General features: G+C 33.6%; 1 protein-coding gene across 1 annotated transcript; it reads right to left on the reverse strand.

Moving 5' to 3' along the window:
* Nucleotides 1-14,061: 14,061 nt before the first annotated feature.
* LOC143082088 (protein kish-A) lies at nucleotides 14,062-19,234 on the reverse strand. The gene is made up of 4 exons (XM_076257634.1): nucleotides 19,096-19,234; nucleotides 16,759-16,868; nucleotides 15,912-15,946; nucleotides 14,062-14,296 (listed from the first exon to the last, which is right to left on the reverse strand). The coding sequence occupies exons 1-4, from the start codon at nucleotides 19,096-19,098 to the stop codon at nucleotides 14,226-14,228; spliced, it is 219 nt and encodes a 72-aa protein (XP_076113749.1). The 5' UTR covers nucleotides 19,099-19,234; the 3' UTR covers nucleotides 14,062-14,225.
* Between the last annotated feature and the right edge of the window lie 42 nt (nucleotides 19,235-19,276).

Here is a 19,276-nt window from a genome sequence, read left to right on the forward strand (position 1 = left end):
ATATATGAACAAATTAAGGTATTTTCTTCAGAAAAAGTATATATACATAAGTTTAATTTATATTGAAAACTAATGATTGAGTTATAACAAAAACATGTGCATCATTTTTTTAATTTGAGGTTTCTTATGACTTTAAAGGGGAATTGTTTAACCCTAGGTAATCCTCTATATATTTACATCTTAATTTAACGTAACAATTTTGAGAAGGAAATTTATTTCCCTCAGTTTGGATTCTTTTGCACCTTTTTGTCAAATCATTTGAACTAAAGAATTGAATTGAATTGAATTGCTTAATAAATCCTGAGAATAAATCAAGTTACTTTGGAGTCAGGTCCCAAATAATGCATTGAGTCAGACTTCGATTTCTGATACAAATGAAAAACATCAAAGTTTTGATAATAAAAAAATCATTATTACATCTAGAAGCAGTACAGAACAAATATAATATGCTTACTGGAACACAATGAAAAGAATTTGTTCGATTCCTGTCCTGGGCCCTATTGTCTACCTTTACCTTATATCAGTGGCTATACAATTGCAAATGTATAAAGTTTGTGATTGTCTAATTAAAATGTTCTTTTTTTTCTTCTTGGGATTTTGTCAGTATCAACATGATCAAGTGAATTACTTAGTCGACTCCTCTGGAAATGTCCTCGTCGAATATTTCAATAAATACAGTTCTAATCGAAATCTGAACAAAAGAACCAATTAACAGCCCAATCAGCCAATTTCATCCAATCAGCAACTGCGTGTAATTACATTGCATTTATTGCTGTTCGAATTATTTAACATTCTATGTTCTGGTACTTCAAACAAGTTTATCAATTAACATCCTATTGGATCGAGTCACCACTTATTATAAAAGAATCTTGAATCTTGAAATTCCCAGTGGCGGATCCAGAATTTTTCATAAGTGGGGGCCCACTGACTGACCTAAGAGGGGGCCCGCTCCAGTCACGCTTCAATGATTCCCTATATAAGCAACCAAATTTTTTCTCAAAAAGGGGGGGCCCGGGCCCCCTGGGCCCCCCTCTAAATCCGCCTCTGATTCCCACACCAACAAATTAAACTCATAGGTTGAACCAGGGGGGCCTGGCTGCCGCCCCCTTTTGTTAATAAATATATACGGTGTTCAGAAATGACGGAAACAAATCAGGAAAAGACGTCAATAAAACAGTAAAAACAAAAAATATCATAAATATATCTGTCAAGCTGCATATAGTACAAACTAGATATAAACATAAGCAGATGTGTTTTGATTGCCAATGATGTACAACTATCAATACACCAAAGTTCAAATGAACTGCAGTAAATCAATAATACAGCCTTCAACAATGAGATAAACTAATACAGAATACATAGTTCTGCATGTTATGTACATTTACATTTATTTACCAACACTAATAGATGATTACGGATGAACTACAGAGGTATAACAGTACTGCCAGTCGTTAACAAGATAATAGAGGCAATAATCAGGGATAGAATACAACCAAGAGTCCTTAAAGATCAAAATCCAACCCAACGAGGTTTCACAGCAAAATCATCGCCACTGAACGCAGGTCTGGTTGTGGAAGAAGTCTATCGAGAGAGTGTAGACAGTAACCAAGAATTTGAGCTGGTTTTACTAGATGCAAAGTCTGCATTTGACGTAGTGGTACACAGTCACCTCATGCGACGACTATTTCATTGCGGTATCGACGACACTCTCTGGAGGATAATACAGAGTATGCACTGGCAATCAACTAGTGCCATCAAATGGGAAGGAATGATTGCTGACGAGTTCCCAGTGAGCCAAGGTGTGCACCAAGGAGGAATCCTCAGCACTGACTTATACAAGGTATATGTTAACCCTCTACTGAATAGATTACAACAATCAGGCCTTGGATGCAAAATTGGCAATGTCCTTTGCAATACTACAGCATGTGCAGACGACATAGCATTATTGGGAAAAAGACCACCTGATATGCAGGTACAAATAAATATATCTGCCGACTACGCAGGAATGGAAGGCTATAAGCTCCAACCCCAGAAGAGTGTGGCAATACACATCAAACCTAAGCCAACCAAGAACAATTGTGAACCAGAACACTACCAGTTAGGAAAAGATCCAATGCCAAACGTCACAAAATCAACACATCTTGGTATAATAAAGACAACATCAATGAGACAAAACATTGAGTCCAATGTTGAAGAAAATGTCAAGAAAGCAAGAAGAAGTGCCTATGCCTTGTTCGGAAGTGGATTCCATGGAGAAAACGGATTAGATCCTGAAAGCTTAATTCATCTATACAAGACTTACATATCACCAGTACTACTCTACGGGATGGAGCTTCTGACATCAAAATCAGCACACTTGGAAACCCTAGAGAAGTTCCAGAAAAAGATGCTCAAACAAATTCTCTCAGTCCCTATGAGTACTCCTGATCCAGCAGTGTACATTCTAACCGGCATCCTACCAGTCGAGGCACAAATCCATACCAAAATGATGACATTCTTTAGTAACATATGTCAGCAATCAGACAATAGTGTTGAAAAACAGCTTGGTAAAAGACAACTAGCTGTAAAATCCTCAGGAAGCCACAGCTGGTATATTGAAGTACAGAGGGTCATGTTCAAATACAACATCGGCAGAGCCATTGATATGCTGAATAATGCAGATGTGACTAAAACCACTGTCAATCAAATAAAAAGACAAATTGCTAACCACTGGGTCAACGAAATATCAGTAATTGCCAACCTGTATCAAGGGCTAAAATACCTTCAAACAGACAACTTCATGGCAGGCAAAATCCACAGCATACTGAAGATCAAAAGATACACCAACAAAGACCGTTTTAGAATTCCAATCAAACTAAAACTCCTCACTGGAATTTTAACCTACTCACTGCAGCCCCTGAGATATAAAATCTACAAGGAAGGAAACCAGGAAATATGCAACGCATGCAGCCAGGAAGTGGAAACGGTTGAACATCTATTGATCAAATGTAAAGCTTGGGATAACATCAGAAGACCTGTAATTAAAGAGATAGAGAACATATTAACAAGCAACAGCAAAATAGAGTGGGAATCTCTTAATGAAGGGACCAAATAACAGATATTGATGGACATAACCATGGTACAACGACAACTTCGTCTGAACAGTGAAGAAGTCTCAAAGATAGAACACCAAGCAAAACGTCTCATATACCTTATACACAGCGCCAGATGTAAACTTCTACTTCAACCATAGCTGATTGGAAGATGCTTTGATCAGGGTTTATGGTAGGGTTGGGTCTGGGTGTGTAGGGCAGCCAATTCCAAATAAGTCGAGCTCACTGTATAACATGTTAATTTCAAACGCTTCGGAATTCATGGGTGTAATTTACAATGAACATTATGCAGCATGCTGCAACAAATACGTAATATGGGTGTGCCGGTGCCAATATAGATGTGAGATAAAATCTTTTACCTTTTAAAGACAAGCTTTTAGAACTATATTAATAAACATATGACAATTGCTGTTACATTACAGTGCGTGCCTAGATCGTAAACGTCGCACAAAGTGCTAATATATAATAGATGCAACGAAATCTTAAAAATTTTGTTTTATATTTTATGATGTGAAATTGTCTATTTCTATGCGTGGATTAAGTTTTTAGGCAATATGAACATTTTAATCAATTTTAAGTATATGAAAAGGAAAGAAAGTGATTTTCTTTTAGCTTTTAGATCTTTTTATCATATCACGAAAGGCGAACTATTTTACATTTTACTGCTGCAAATCTATTATTCTTTTTATCAGTGCGAACTTGAGTGTAGCAACTTATTTTACAACATTGTCTTTTAAGAATGAACTATTTTACTACATTGTCTCTTAAGAATGAACTATTTTACTACGTAAACATATATAATCCCATTGTATATATGTCCGGTAACTAGCCTAACAATTTTAAACGCAACTAAGAATACATACAACAAGATATATGTGAAACTACAAAAGTGATCCTGTATATAGCGGTGGAGGATGGAATTGTTCAAATTATAGTGTAAATATATTCCTACTTGTATGGTGGTGGGTTTTGTTTTACATGCCTTAACGGTGTGGTTGTCCTACAAAGGATGTGAAGATTTGGAAGAAGAAGAAGATTAAATCAATTAGGGCGATGTAGTCCATCAGCTAGTTCTCAAAAGCGCGCTAGTTAAGGAGTTTGTGTTACACCCCAGGGTACCGCGATTTTTTTGGATAGAATTCAACTTTATTTTCTTATTGATAAAATACAAGGTGTTAGACTAAAAAAAAAGTGTCCAAAAGAGGATTAAAAACGTCCCTTCTAATGGTCCCCTCATTTAGCAATCACGACTAAGTAATTTTTAATTAAAATTTTTAATATAAAGCGATTAAAAAAAAATAAAGTATAGGTTTAAACAACTAAAACAGATACAAAACTATCATATTAAATGTAACTAGGAAGATTTTTTGTTTAAAAAAAATGTTTTTTTACATTACAAACAATCCGATTTTTTGGGTTCAAATTAAGGCATATTTTCTCCTTTCATAAAGAAATTCGTTATAATTACACGTTTTAGTTAATTAAACTTGAGAATTAATCATTATGCAATGTTTAAATCATTTGCAGTATTTATATATCGTTTAAAATATGAATTATTTAATAAAATATATGTACGTGCAAATACTCGTGAAATACCGGAAATCATCAAATTACCGTCTTTGATTCAGTATACAACATGTACAATGTATTCACTCATAAGCATTATCAATTTGCAACTGAAAACAAACATTTAATTGTCGGTTTATGATGTTTTTGTGAGACAAATTATTTTATAAAGTGAATATGTAACGAAATATTTATGAAAAAATTACAAATTAAGGTGATCTTTTTGCGTTCAGAAAAGGTGCACTCTATCGAACTCAATAAAGGTGTGCTTGATAACGTTTTCTGTTTTAGCTATGTAGTGATTGACTTAAGATTGTTAAGTCATTCAATCGACAAACATCGCTTTGAACGAACGTCAAATAGTCAGTTGTGGTATTTGGCAATACTTTTTACTTTCTTAGGTTTCTTAGAGATACAAAAAAAAAATGGTTTTGTTGGTTTCAGTTTAAATAAAGATTCTGATAAACGTTGGTTGCTAAAATTATGCACATGAAAGAGCTTCAATATCCTTAAAATGTCGAGATTTGGTAGGAATGGTTAACCCTGAAGCATCCGCCCAGAAAGAACTCAGAAAAACTCGAATGACGCGAGACGAAACTGATGTTTTGAAATTGTTTCAGACACTCAAAGCTGGCCAATTCCATTATAACATCTGAGTAGTTATATGGCTTGTTCACGGGTTATGTTGCTTCTTCGGAATTAATGTGCGACCTTCTAAACGCCTATGAAAAGGGAAAATTTGCTTCAGAAATTTTCATTACGGAACGGCTTATTCAAAAGTCAACCGATATCTTCAAAACACTCAAAAGAAAATCATTGCTTACATTTTTAAAAAAGGAAATAAAAGGCAAGCAGTTATTGGCTGATAATAACAACAAAACATTGAGAGCAGATAAAAAAAAATGTCGACTGCTTGTCATAGCTCAGACAAGATAGTTGGTTATGCGATAGGTTCTCCAGTTTTAATTAGGTCCTCTTTCAATGTCTCTTGCAAACTTTGATGGTACACATGTAATGAACATTAAAATATGTCCTGTGTGGTCTTTTAGAAAAGGCTGCCTTAGGAAAGCATGTGGATATTTGATGACATGGCAGTTATTCAAACCATTACTAGGATAACAAGCACTTTTTTTCTATTTGGCAATTATTATTTTAAAAACCATCCTTTTAGTTTCGAAAAGTGGTCCCGCATTGCTTTTGTCACTGATTATTATCCCACAATATTCATGATGAAATTAGAACGGCAGGTCCTTGGGAGGGCAAATCATTATGATAAGTTCTAAACCATCACAATCGTGTTCTTGGGAATGGAAGAAATGTTTGTTAGTTGGGGGAAACAAAGTTGCTTTTGTTGAATTCTTTGGTTTTGCAAAGAGTAAACAATCTTATAATTTACACTTGAATGTATTGATTTATTTGTATCACATGGAAGTATGTGCCACAAAATATATGTTGAAAATGAAATAGCGTAGAATTGTTTTAGCTTATAATCTAACAGGAATAAGCCGATAAAAAATGTTTCTTAATGCAAAAACATGCAGCTGACAAAGGTTACGACTCCCTTGTCAAAAAAACCTTCTGACACTGATGTGGAAGTATTGGCTAACTATTTTCACAGTTGCATATCAATTCTAACATTTTAAGTCTGACAGATACATCTTCCCAATGCAGATTATTTAATGTGCAATCAATGTGTGCGAAATTTGGTGACAATGTTTGTAGAAAACTGCCAGGATTTCACGCCAATACATGTTGTGATTCAGTAATTGTTTTGTCTGGTCAAGAAAAAAAGCAAAGCATTCGGCTTTTTGACACGTTATGTGAAGTTTTCAGAAGGTATATTCTATCTTGTTGAAACCTTTGAATAGGTTGGTGAAGAGTTGTCAAAACACTCGAGAGGTTTTCGTGTTCTATATATATGGCTAAGAAATTAAAAATATCGATGAATAAAGATCAGAACGTTTTAAAATGCAAAAGATGCAATGTTAAAGCACATTAAACAAGTCAACTTTCAGACGAAGATTTGGAAATCTGCTCTTAAACACAACACTGGTCTGTTGCCAAACAACTATATGGTTGGATTGTTTAGAGCACTTTGATCAGTATCAATTTGCTAGACCAACCAGCGTTACATGCTTTGATAATTCTGATGTGCTGTTCATGTAAAGCTGGTTGATCAAAAAAAGATGTTCATGTGTTCAACAAGGTTTATCCTGAACAGATAGCTGTATGTTTATGGTCGAAAGCTTGTAGATATAAGCATTATCAAAATGATATTGCTAACGATGACGACGAAGATGATGGAAATGATGATAATGATAATTCGGTAGATGCATGTGACCAAACTGATGATGATTCTATGGATTGACCTTCAAATATGGTGATTCGATTCTTAAATTTAAAAACAAAATAGAAATCTAGAAACCCTGACAGTTTTGTGTGTTTTAATATGTGATTTATTTCATGAATATGATGTATAAATTTGTGACAGAATCGTGCATTTCTGGTTGCTTATGTTTGTGTTTCTTACTTTTAGATCTTTTTCAACAGCCTTTATATACTTTATGCTCTACGTTTCAATGTGAAAACATATACCATTTTATCAAGAAGATTAGTACGTATGGCATTTTTCATTCAAAAACTTGACTTTTGGAAATTACCTTCCCCCTTTTATTCTTGGTCCTCTACGATTTAAAAATTAATTAAGAATTAGCCTGCGTTTTAATAAGATATGATGTGTTCCATTTAATAAACAGTATAGTACTGAAGACTTGATTATTTTTACATTTTTCTGTAAATATGTGCAAAAAAAATTGTTTGACATACCCTTAAATAAGTCCCCTTTTAACCCCTTTTGGACACTTTTTTAAAAGTCTAACACCTCTTAAAATATTCTTCAGATAATACTCTTTAAATTTATACAAAAAAATTGCGGTACCCTGGGGTGTAACACAGAACTGAATTTTTGCCCTACCAGCTGATGGACTAATGATCCCCCAAAAGTGAGCAACATCTCAGAACTTAAAGTAATACACATAGTTTATAAATGTAGGATTGAGATGATCATACCAAGATTATCAGATCACGGCATATAGTGTAATCTGTAATTAATCTCACCAGCAAAAACCTTTGAAGATCTTGTCTAGTTTATCACTTATTATAATTAATTTATTCAGATTAATTTCTCTCTTCCTATTACAATTTCAAATTAATCAACAAGAATGTATCCTACGTACACTGTAAACCTTTCGCATTATCATTTTCTATGTCCAGTGGACCGTGAAATTGGGGTTCAAACTCTAATAAAAAAAAGATCATATCATAGGGGACATATTAAGTTTCAAGTTGATTGGACTTCAACTTCATTAAAAACTATATTGACCAAAAACTTTAACCTGAAGCGGAACAGACGGACGGACGGACACACAGGCAGACGAACGAACGGTCACACAGACTAGAAAACTTAATAACATAAATGGGGGATAAAAAATGGTAAAGTCAATAACTCCTATAAAGAAATCATCTGACAGTTTATATGTACAAGACATCAGGTAAATCTTGACATCACCTGACTTAAGTCAGGAATCTGACGAACAGTAGTTGTCGTTTGTTTATTTACTTCATACGTGTTTCTCGTTTTTATATAGATTAGACCGTTGGTTTGCCCGTTTGAATGGTTTTACTTTTGTAATTTGTTTTGGCCCTTTATAGCTGGCTGTTCGGTGTGAGCCAGGGCTCCTTGTTGAAGGCTGTACCTGGACCTATTATGGTTTACTTATAAATTTTTACCTGGATGGGGGGTTGTCTCAATAGCACTCATACCAAATCTTCCTATATCTATTGGATGGAGGGTTGTCTCATTAGTACTCATACCAAATCTTCCTATATCTATTGGATGGAGGGTTGTCTCATTAGCACTCATACCAATTCTTCATATATCTATATTCTGGATGGAAGGTTGTCTCATTAACATTCACTACATACCAAATCTTCCTATATCTATATTCTGTACATTATTGAGGGTTGTCTCATTAGCACTCATACCGAATCTTCCTATATCTATATTCTGTACATTATGGAGGGTTGTCTCATTAGCACTCATACCAAGTCTTCCTATATCTATATTTTGTATGGAGGGTTGTCTCATTAGCACTCATACCGAATCTTCCTATATCTATATTCTGTACATTATGGAGGGTTGTCTCATTAGTACTCATACCAAATCTTCCTATATCTATTGGATGGAGGGTTGTCTCATTAGCACTCATACCAAATCTTCCTATATCTATTGGATGGAGGGTTGTCTCATTAGCACTCATAACAAATCTTCCTATATCTATTGGATGGAGGGTTGTCTCATTAACATTCATACCGAATCTTCCTATATCTATATTCTGTACATTATGGAGGGTTGTCTCATTAGTACTCATACCAAATCTTCCTATATCTATTGGATGGAGGGTTGTCTCATTAGCACTCATAACAAATCGTCCTATATCTATTGGATGGAGGGTTGTCTCATTAACATTCAAATGACATACCGAATCTTCCTATATCTATATTCTGTACATTATGGAGGTTTGTCTCAATAGCACTCATACCAAATCTTCCTATATCTATTGGATGGAGGGTTGTCTCATTAGCACTTATACCAAATCTTCCTATATCTTTTGGATGGCGGGTTGTCTCATTAGCACTCATACCAAATCTTCCTATATCTATTGGATGGAGGGTTGTCCCATTAGCACTCATACCAAATCTTCCTATATCTATATTCTGTACATTATGGAGGGTTGTCTCATTAGTACTCATACCAAATTTTCCTATATCTATTGGATGGAGGGTTGTCTCATTAGCACTCATACCAAATCTTCCTATATCTTTTGGATGGAGGGTTGTCTCATTAGCACTCATACCAAATCTTCCTATATCTATTGGATGGAGGGTTGTCTCATTAGCACTCATACCAAATCTTCCTATATCTATTGGATGGAGGGTTGTCTCATTAGCACTCATAACAAATCTTCCTATATCTGTTGGATGGAGGGTTGTCTCATTAACATTCATACCGAATCTTCCTATATCTATATTCTGTACATTATGGAGGGTTGTCTCATTAGCACTCATACCAAATCTTCCTATATCTATTGGATGGAGGGTTGTCTCATTAGTACTCATACCAAATCTTCCTCTATCTATTGGATGGAGGGTTGTCTCATTAGCACTCATACCAAATCTTTCTTTATCTATTGGATGGAGGGTTGTCTCATTAGTACTCATACCAAATCTTCCTATATCTATTGGATGGAGGGTTGTCTCATTAACACTCATACCAAATCTTCCTATATCTATATTCTGTACATTATGGAGGGTTGTCTCATTAGCACTCATACCAAATCTTCCTATATCCATATTCTGTACATTATGGAGGTTACCACATCTTCCTATATCTATTGGATGGAGGGTTGTCTCATTAGCACTCATACCAAATCTTCCTATATCTATTGGATGGAGGGTTGTGTCATTAGTACTCATACCAAATCTTCCTACATCTATTGGATGGAGGGTTGTCTCATTAACATTCATACCAAATCTTCCTATATCTATAGTCTGTACATTATGGAGGGTTGTCTCATTAGCACTCGTACCAAATCTTCCTATATCTATATTCTGTATGGAGGGTTGTCTCATTAGCACTCATACCAAATCTTCCTATATCTATTGGATGGAGGGTTGTCTCATTAACATTCATACCAAATCTTCCTATATCTATTGGATGGAGGGTTGTCTCATTAGCACTCATAACAAATCTTCCTATATTTATTGGATGGAGGGTTGTCTCATTAACATTCATACCGAATCTTCCTATATCTATATTCTGTACATTATGGAGGGTTGTCTCATTAGTACTCATACCAAATCTTCCTATATCTATTGGATGGAGGGTTGTCTCATTAGCACTCATACCAAATCTTCCTATATCTATTGGATGGAGGGTTGTCTCATTAGCACTCATACCAAATCTTCCTATATCTATTGGATGGAGGGTTGTCTCATTAGTACTCATACCAAATCTTCCTATATCTATTGGATGGAGGGTTGTCTCATTAGCACTCATACCAAATCTTCCTATATCTATTGGATTGAGGGTTGTCTCATTAGTACTAATACCAAATCTTCCTATATCTATTGGATGGAGGGTTGTCTCATTCTCATACCAAATCTTCCTATATCTATATTCTGTACATTATGGAGGGTTGTCTCATTAGCACTCATACCAAATCTTCCTATATCTATTGGATGGAGGGGTGCCTCATTAGCACTCATACCAAATCTTCTTATATCTATATTCTGTATGGAGGGTTGTCTCATTAGCACTCATACCGAATCTTCCTATATTTATATTCTGTACATTATGGAGGGTTGTCTAATTAGCACTCATACCGGATCTTCCTATATCTATTGGATGGAGGGTTGTCTCATTAGCACTCATACCAAATCTTCCTATATCTATTGGATGGAGGGTTGTCTCATTAGCACTCATACCAAATCTTCCTATATCTATTGGATGGAGATGTGCCTCATTAGCACTCATACCAAATCTTCCTATATCTATTGGATGGAAGGTTGTCTCATTAGCACTCATACCAAATCTTCATATATCTATTGGATGGAGGGTTGTCTCATTAGTACTCATACCAAATCTTCCTATATCTATTGGATGGAGGGTTGTCTCATTAACATTCATACCAAATCTTCCTATATCTATTGGATGGAGGGTTGTCTCATTAGTACTCATACCAAATCTTCCTATATCTATTGGATGGAGGGTTGTCTCATTAGTACTCGTACCAAATCTTCCTATATCTATTGGATGGAGGGTTGTCTCATTAGCACTCATACCAAATCTTCCTATATCTATTGGATGGAGGGTTGTCTCATTAACATTCATACCAAATCTTCCTATATCTATATTCTGTACATTATGGAGGGTTGTCTCATTAGCACTCATACCAAATCTTCCTATATCTATATTCTTTACATTATGGAGGGTTGTCTCATTAGCACTCATACCAAATCTTCCTATATCTATTGGATGGAGGGTTGTCTCATTAGTACTCATACCAAATCTTCCTATATCTATTGGATAGAGGGTTGTCTCATTAGTACTCATACCAAATCTTCCTATATCTATTGGATGGAGGGTTGTCTCATTAACATTCATAATAAATCTTCCTATATCTATATTCTGTACATTATGGAGGGTTGTCTCATTAGCACTCATACCAAATCTTCCTATATATATATATATTCTGTACATTTCTGTCCTTGTCAAATCTATTCATAGCAGTTTCAAAGATATATTTCACAGGCACTTGTTTCTATTCATGGAAAGGTTGACTTTCCGTATATATCTTTCTAAACGGGTAGTCGAAACCTTCCCATGGACAGAAACAAGTTCCTGTGACACATTTGTACTAATAGAAAAAAACTTGCAGTTTAGTTCAGGCAAACTAAAGTTAAGAGATCAGAAACCCAACTTAAGCATTTTTTCAATTTGTAAAGGGATATAACTTCAGAATTGTTAAAGTGATGCCATCTTAAGTCAGACTTTTAATATCTGAGTTTTGTGGTAATAAGCATTTAACATAAGTTTCATGCATTTGGTTGAGGAAAACTTCAGTTAGAGAACAACGGAAAATTCATAATTTTTTTCCATTTGTAAAGGGGCATAACTCTAGAACAGAAAATATGACGCCACACCAATTCGAACTTGATCTGTGCATTGTGGTAATACGCATTGTGTATAAGATTGATAATGTTTAGTTCAGGCAAACTTTTAAGTAAGAGAAAAAAAAACAAAAATCAGTATTTTTTTTTAATTTGTAATGGGACAAAACTCTAGAATGGTAAAAGTTAACCACTGAAATTCAAACTTGATTTGTGTTTTGTGGTAAAAGCATTATGTATAAGTGTCATTACCTTTGGCTGAAACAAACCAAAGTGAGAAAATTGAGGCCACCAAAATACAAACTTAACCTGTGTATTGTAAAAAGCATTGTGAAAAAAGATTCTTAATGTTTAATTGAGGTGAGCTATGGACTAGAGAATAGAAACAAAAAAATCAGAAATTTTTCCATTTGTAAAGAGGCATAACTCTAGAATGGTAAAAGTGACGCCACTTAAATTTAAATCTTATCTGCAGTCAGGGGACTTACTTAAACAAGTGATTTTCTAAATCACTGATTCAAGTAACATTATTTCCATAAAGGTTGGAAGTTAGAGTTGTCTTTCTTTAATAAACACCTATTTAAGTAGTACAAATTAATCACTAGAAGAAGTGATTTAATATTAGAGTAGCTTTAAATATAGAATACTAATGATCCAGGGACTAATTATGTTTCTAAACTTATCAGAACCAACATCTGTGTTGTCTAGGATGACCAGGTCATTTCAGGTGATGACCTTGTACTGAATCTAGGATAATGACATAAAAATCACTTGTTTAAGTATCAGACCTCAATTTCCTTCCCAAAAATCACTTCTTTAAGTATCATTCTTTTAATAACCCTCACTAATTTCAACACCCCCGAACAGTGAAATTTTTATCGCGAACAGTAGAATTTTATTACATAATCTGAAAGATGAAACCTTGAACTTCACAGGAAAAATACTCCCACTGCTGTGAAAAATCTTTTAAGAAAGTATCAGTTCATTATGTAAAGCCATTATTATAGCATTTTTTCAACTAAAATAAAATTTCAGGTAAATGATAGCATCAAAGGCATAAACCTTGCTACTTAAAAGAAGCAAAAAGTTCATATTTTTTAATTTTACTAATTAAAAGATGTTATTTAAACCTATGTGTTTAAAATTTTGAAAAAACTACAAAATCCCAATTAGTGACAAAACCTCGAATTTGCTACTCAAATAAGTGATTTAAAAATCACTTATTTCAGTAAGTCCCCTGACTGATATGTGTATTGTTATAAAAGGCATTGTGAAAAACATTATTAATGTTTAGTTGAGGTAAGCTACAGACTTGTTAAGAGAACGGAAACCAAAAATTCAGCAATTTTTCCATTTGTAAATGGGCATAACCTGTTGGTGACCTTCTGCTGCTGTCTGCTCTGTGGTCGGGTTTTTGTCTCTTTGACACATTCCCCATTTCCATTCTCAATTTTATGAAACTTTCCTTTCTACAGACACAATATGTTGGAATTATTTAAATGTTGTGTTTTTCACATTCCTGCATGTAGATTATATTATTCTGTTGCTCCTAGTATAAAACGATGGAAAAAATGCTGTCCTGAAGATTGGACTACATGTATCACTTGCAGAGATGAGATCAAACTAATCAAGAATCTGATATTTTTTGTTGTTACAGAAAAAGAAAAAAATGTAAAATCCTAAAATGGTTTTATTTCTATACAATGAAATGTAAAGTGACATATGTACAGTTTAATAATAAATACATTAACTTGATTTGGTGATTTTATTAACCAGTAATAACTGTGTTACGCTTCCTCTTATGATAAAATGTTATATTGCATGTATATACTGTATTCAGCTTAAAAACAAAATACTGACAGCCATTCCTACACAACACAAGGCAACATACGGACTTAATCTTTCACCTGAAAAAGAGAAATTAATCATAAATAAATCGTTCATCCTTATATATCAAACATCTAATATATACATTTGTGTATTCAATCATGAGGTCAAATATTTGTGTATTGAGATGCATATTGAAGGGCCTGTATAGTTATGCAAGACTGAGGTTGATAAGTAATGTGATCAATTTGATTGGTAGTTTAGGAGGTGGGTCATTGTAATTAAAGGTCCACCTTGTCTCTGATTGTTTGGTGACAGTTGTCAATCATACTAGTATTGTACTCAATTACTTAATCAAAATGATTACATCAAGTACACATCAACTCCTTAATGACATACATTCTTGAACAACCTGCTAAAAAAATATACCTATTTTTTTCACAGTTTATATATCTGTATTATGTGCACATACATGAGACCTATAGGGAACTATATTTCAGTGTGAAAACATTTTGTAGCTAACCTGTCATGTTGTAAGGGAGGCCAGTGCCTTAAGAAAGTTCCAATCTTTTCAAAAACTACCTCAACCAAAACTTTAACCTGATGCGTGACAGACGGACAGACAGGCGGACGGATGGACAGACAGACGGACGCACAGTTCAGAAAACATAATGCCCATAAATGGGCCATTTTTATAATCCTCTCCTTTACAGTAACATCTTCAATCTCCTCAAAATTTTTGCTGTCGTATAAAAATCTAAGTACATGTTCAGATTCAGCATATCAAAGAACCCCAAGAATTCAATTTTTGTTAAAATCAAACTAACTTTAATTTTTGACCCTTTGGACCTTGATGTAGAACAATTTGAAAACAGGACCAAATATTAAGAATCTAAATACATGGTCCATTTGGCATATCGAAGAACCCCAATAATTCATTTTTTGATGTCTGACAGAACTCAAACAAAGTTTAATTTTGGACCCTTTTGGCCCCTAATTCCTAAACTGTTGGGACCAACACTCCTAACATCAATCCCAACCTTCCTTTTATGGTCATAAATCATGTGTTTAAATTTCATAGATTTCTATTTACTTATACTAAAGTTATAGTGCAAAAACCAAAGGTCTTACATCTTATTAAATCAACAAAGAACTAATTGTGCAAAGATGTTAAGTACAAATGTATTTGCGCAAGGTCTTCAAAAATTTAGAATATTCATTATGGATCTAGTGACTTACATATTTGGTTTCTGTTTTAATTTTTTTTTTAATACAGGTTTTTTTAATTTGCATTTCCAAATTGTACTAACAATGAGCTCATCAACACAACAGGTACCACATGTGGATAAGCTCACTCTTCTGGAGCAATTATACTAGATTTTGGTTGGATTAGTGTTGTTCAGTTTTTATTTTTTATAAGTACACTTTTATTGTCTATTCCTCATACATGTATTTCATTTTTCCATGATTTCGTAGGTCTATCAAAGTCTTAAACTTTTGAGATTCTCTGTTTGGTATCTTTCACCCCTTTTTTCAAATAAACTTACAACAAAACCAGTGTCAAATACAAAATATTAAAATGATACAGTAAAACTCTGAGCTAAGTGCCATATTACAACTTTTAAACCTTTAATTCCACCTTTTAATATGAAAAAAGGGGTTTAATTTGACTAGTTAATATACAGAAGTTCTTACCTATTCTTGCACATTTCCAAAAGATACCTAAAACTCTGAAATAAAAAAAATTCATAAAAACGAACTTTCACACTGTAGCTATTGCATGTACCACATGAAAAAAATAAACAGCTGCACACTATACACCCTTAATTATTACAGTGCATATTGAAATTGTCGCAAGAATAATATGGGATACTTTGATATATATATGGTCTGCAAATAATTTTAAAAATAGCAGAAGGTCACAAGAGCTACAGTTCCGGCGCTAAGTTGTCTTCATGACACAGATTTTTTTTTGAAAATTTGATGAATATTATAAATTCAGACACAAACTGTACAACAAAGTCACAGTACATGTATACAAGTGTACATGTACATGCAATTCATATGCACAAAATTTCGATAGTGAAGAGGTTTGATTATCTACAAATAAAAATCAAAGTGCTTGTAAGCACTTAACATGCTGAAGGTAAAGATTGCTTCAATTTATCAGTGGGAAGTAAAACTAATTATAAACATTGCAGTGTACAAAGAATTGGTTTTAGCTGATTCAACTACAATTGTGGGCAAAGGAAGATAAGTTCAATTTTTAAGATTACTCATTGAACTAGATCAGTTACCAATTCAATACATTTAATTTGTAGCCACAAATTATAAATGAAACTTTATCACAATGGATATGATATCTTTAAAAGAAAATTGCATTAAGTTAAGCATCAGAACATTAATTCATTTAAATAGAAAGAATTTGGTGTATATTTTGATCACAATTTTAAGACATATGTTATCTCTACATGCATGTGACATGTAGATATTATCCCTGTCTATTTCTGTTTTGCAAAGAAAGTACAACTTGTTGACTTACCCAGTTTTATTTTTGTCCAATATTCTTGGTGCTATTGATCTTATGTATGCACAGGTACAGATAAGAAGTAATACTACTGTAAGGAGACTTTGAAAGTTGAACAGTGCAGACTACAAAATAAAACATAATAAAGTTAATACATAAATCTGAATAAAAGCTTTGGATACATCATATGCAAATTCATACACATATTTATAAGTATTGTATTGTACAGCATAACCCAAGTCACCCCTGTTTCTCTAAATCATATATAAATATATACTCTTTATATAAAGTATAAACCTTTCATTGACATTTATATTAGAAAACAATAAATTATGTTTAGATTAAGATCAACTCATGCTCAACTCAACTGATATGAACTCTTGCTTTATATGTTTAATTTATTGTTCATTGCATGTTCATAACTTCATATGTATGTTTCATTTCACTGGTTGTTCTGTCGGTTTTCAAAGCTCTTCAGAGCTGATGTTTGTAAAGCTAAAATGTCTTATGCTAAACCTCTAAACTTACATGTATATCAGATTGCAGTCAGAAAGATTTCATTGATGTGATTCAACAGGTTGGGAACAAACCCTCTATAGGGTGATTATGTAGGATTAAATAGTGTCCCCCATGAAATGATGTCCCATGGACAAAATTTCACAGATATAACCTATGAAATTTGGTCCGGGACATAATTTTATTATAAAAATATTGTCCCCTTCTATGTAAAAGTGTCCCTTGACAAGAGATTCTATTGTGACCTTCGTTGGACATTTTTTCATAATGAAATCATGTCCATATTGCATAAAAGTCTTGCCTGACCTATAGTTGTTTTAAATGTTTGTGTCATTTTGGTCTTTTGTGGATAGTTGTTTCATTGGCAATCATACCACATCTTTTTTATATTGTCCAATACCAAAAAAAATATTTAACAAAAAATAATAAGACTAAATTGACTTTTGTTTTTAAATAAACAACAGGAATCTATGAGTATGAACTGTTTTAACATCTTTGAATTACAAGTTTTAATGTTTTCTCTTGTGTTTTTTTTGTCAACATGTATATAATACATTTCATTGCTTTTAATTTGAAACTGCTTTACCTTCCTTCTAAATGATCTTCTATCATTATTTTCAAACTCTGGAGGGTATTGATCATCACACAGAAAGTCATATAGCTGTTTATATTCACCACTTTCCATTTTTGTTTACATCTGTGTTGTCTTTATTTAAATTTCAATTATGATTTAACCATGTTAACTAATTGATTAAAACATTTCAATGATTGCTAAATTATTTCCCTTCTTTAGGGACAGAAAAAAATAGCTACACTATGAAGTATTGTCTTTTGTGACATATTTTTATAAAACATCCATGAAATTATGTGCAAGTACTAGGGACAATTTTTCACTTAGGGGGACACGATTTTATAGTTAACAAATGTGATATTCTGTCCCATGAACAAAATTTCACAGATGAACTGTGAAATAATGTTCTAGAGGACACAATTTCATGGGACACTTTTTTGGCTTACAATTATACCTGTATAGAGGGATAGTCCTTCTATAGAAGGATAAAATTATAGGGGTATTTTTGTTTAGACTGGATTTAAATCAAAATAGGGCAGAATGGCATTTTCTACTTATTATGGCAGTAACCTGGAACAGTTGATGCACCAATTGATGTACTTAATTTAATATGAACATGCCCAGTTTGCTGCTTATCTGACTAAATATAAAATCTATTGTTCACCATGATTGAAAGGTGTGATGATCAGGTAAATTCTACTCACTTATGCCTCACTGAACAGAATTTCTATTGTTAGATTTAACATGAAATTTAAAGGTCAACTATTCCTTTGGTTGTTGATCAAGTGTTCAGATAGGTATACAATAGGTTGCAAGTTTTGTCACTTTAGCAGAAAACTGGTTATCCCATTTTTTAGCAAAGTGCATATGTTGATGCACATATAATGCTAGAGATTATAGCCAATATAACTAGACAATGCAATTCTGACCTAATTTGCTTTAAATCCAGTGCAAACAAAAATACCCCTCTATAGAAGGATTATCCCTCTATACAGGTATAATCACCATACAGGGGTTAGGGGTAATTGTTAACGGGGGGAAATATATATAGAAACCCCCAACAATTGTTAATTAGTCCATATTTAAGACATTTATCATGAGTGCCGAAATGACTAAATTGGTGTCGATTTGACTATACCCGGTGCCGATTTAACCGGGTGTCGATAAATTTTGACTAGAAATTAAATTTCTACTGTACTATTGGCAATAGTTTACACCTGAGATCAATTTATGTTTTCCGTCTTTCCATAAAAGAGTTTTTGTACCATATTTGAATTGTCTTTTTTCTTAACCTTTACACCTTCTCTTAAGATGTGAGGTGCAAACTGTATTTGAAGTTCTCAGCGAACATCAGCTGTCGACCATGTTGACGTGGTAGTGTATTTGTCTATAATAGCTCCTTTATGGTTGGTTGTTGAGATTTATTTCCTCCAATCGTTAAGGGTC

Source organism: Mytilus galloprovincialis, chromosome 7 (assembly GCF_965363235.1).
Source record: "Mytilus galloprovincialis chromosome 7, xbMytGall1.hap1.1, whole genome shotgun sequence".
Classification (NCBI taxonomy): domain Eukaryota; kingdom Metazoa; phylum Mollusca; class Bivalvia; order Mytilida; family Mytilidae; genus Mytilus; species Mytilus galloprovincialis.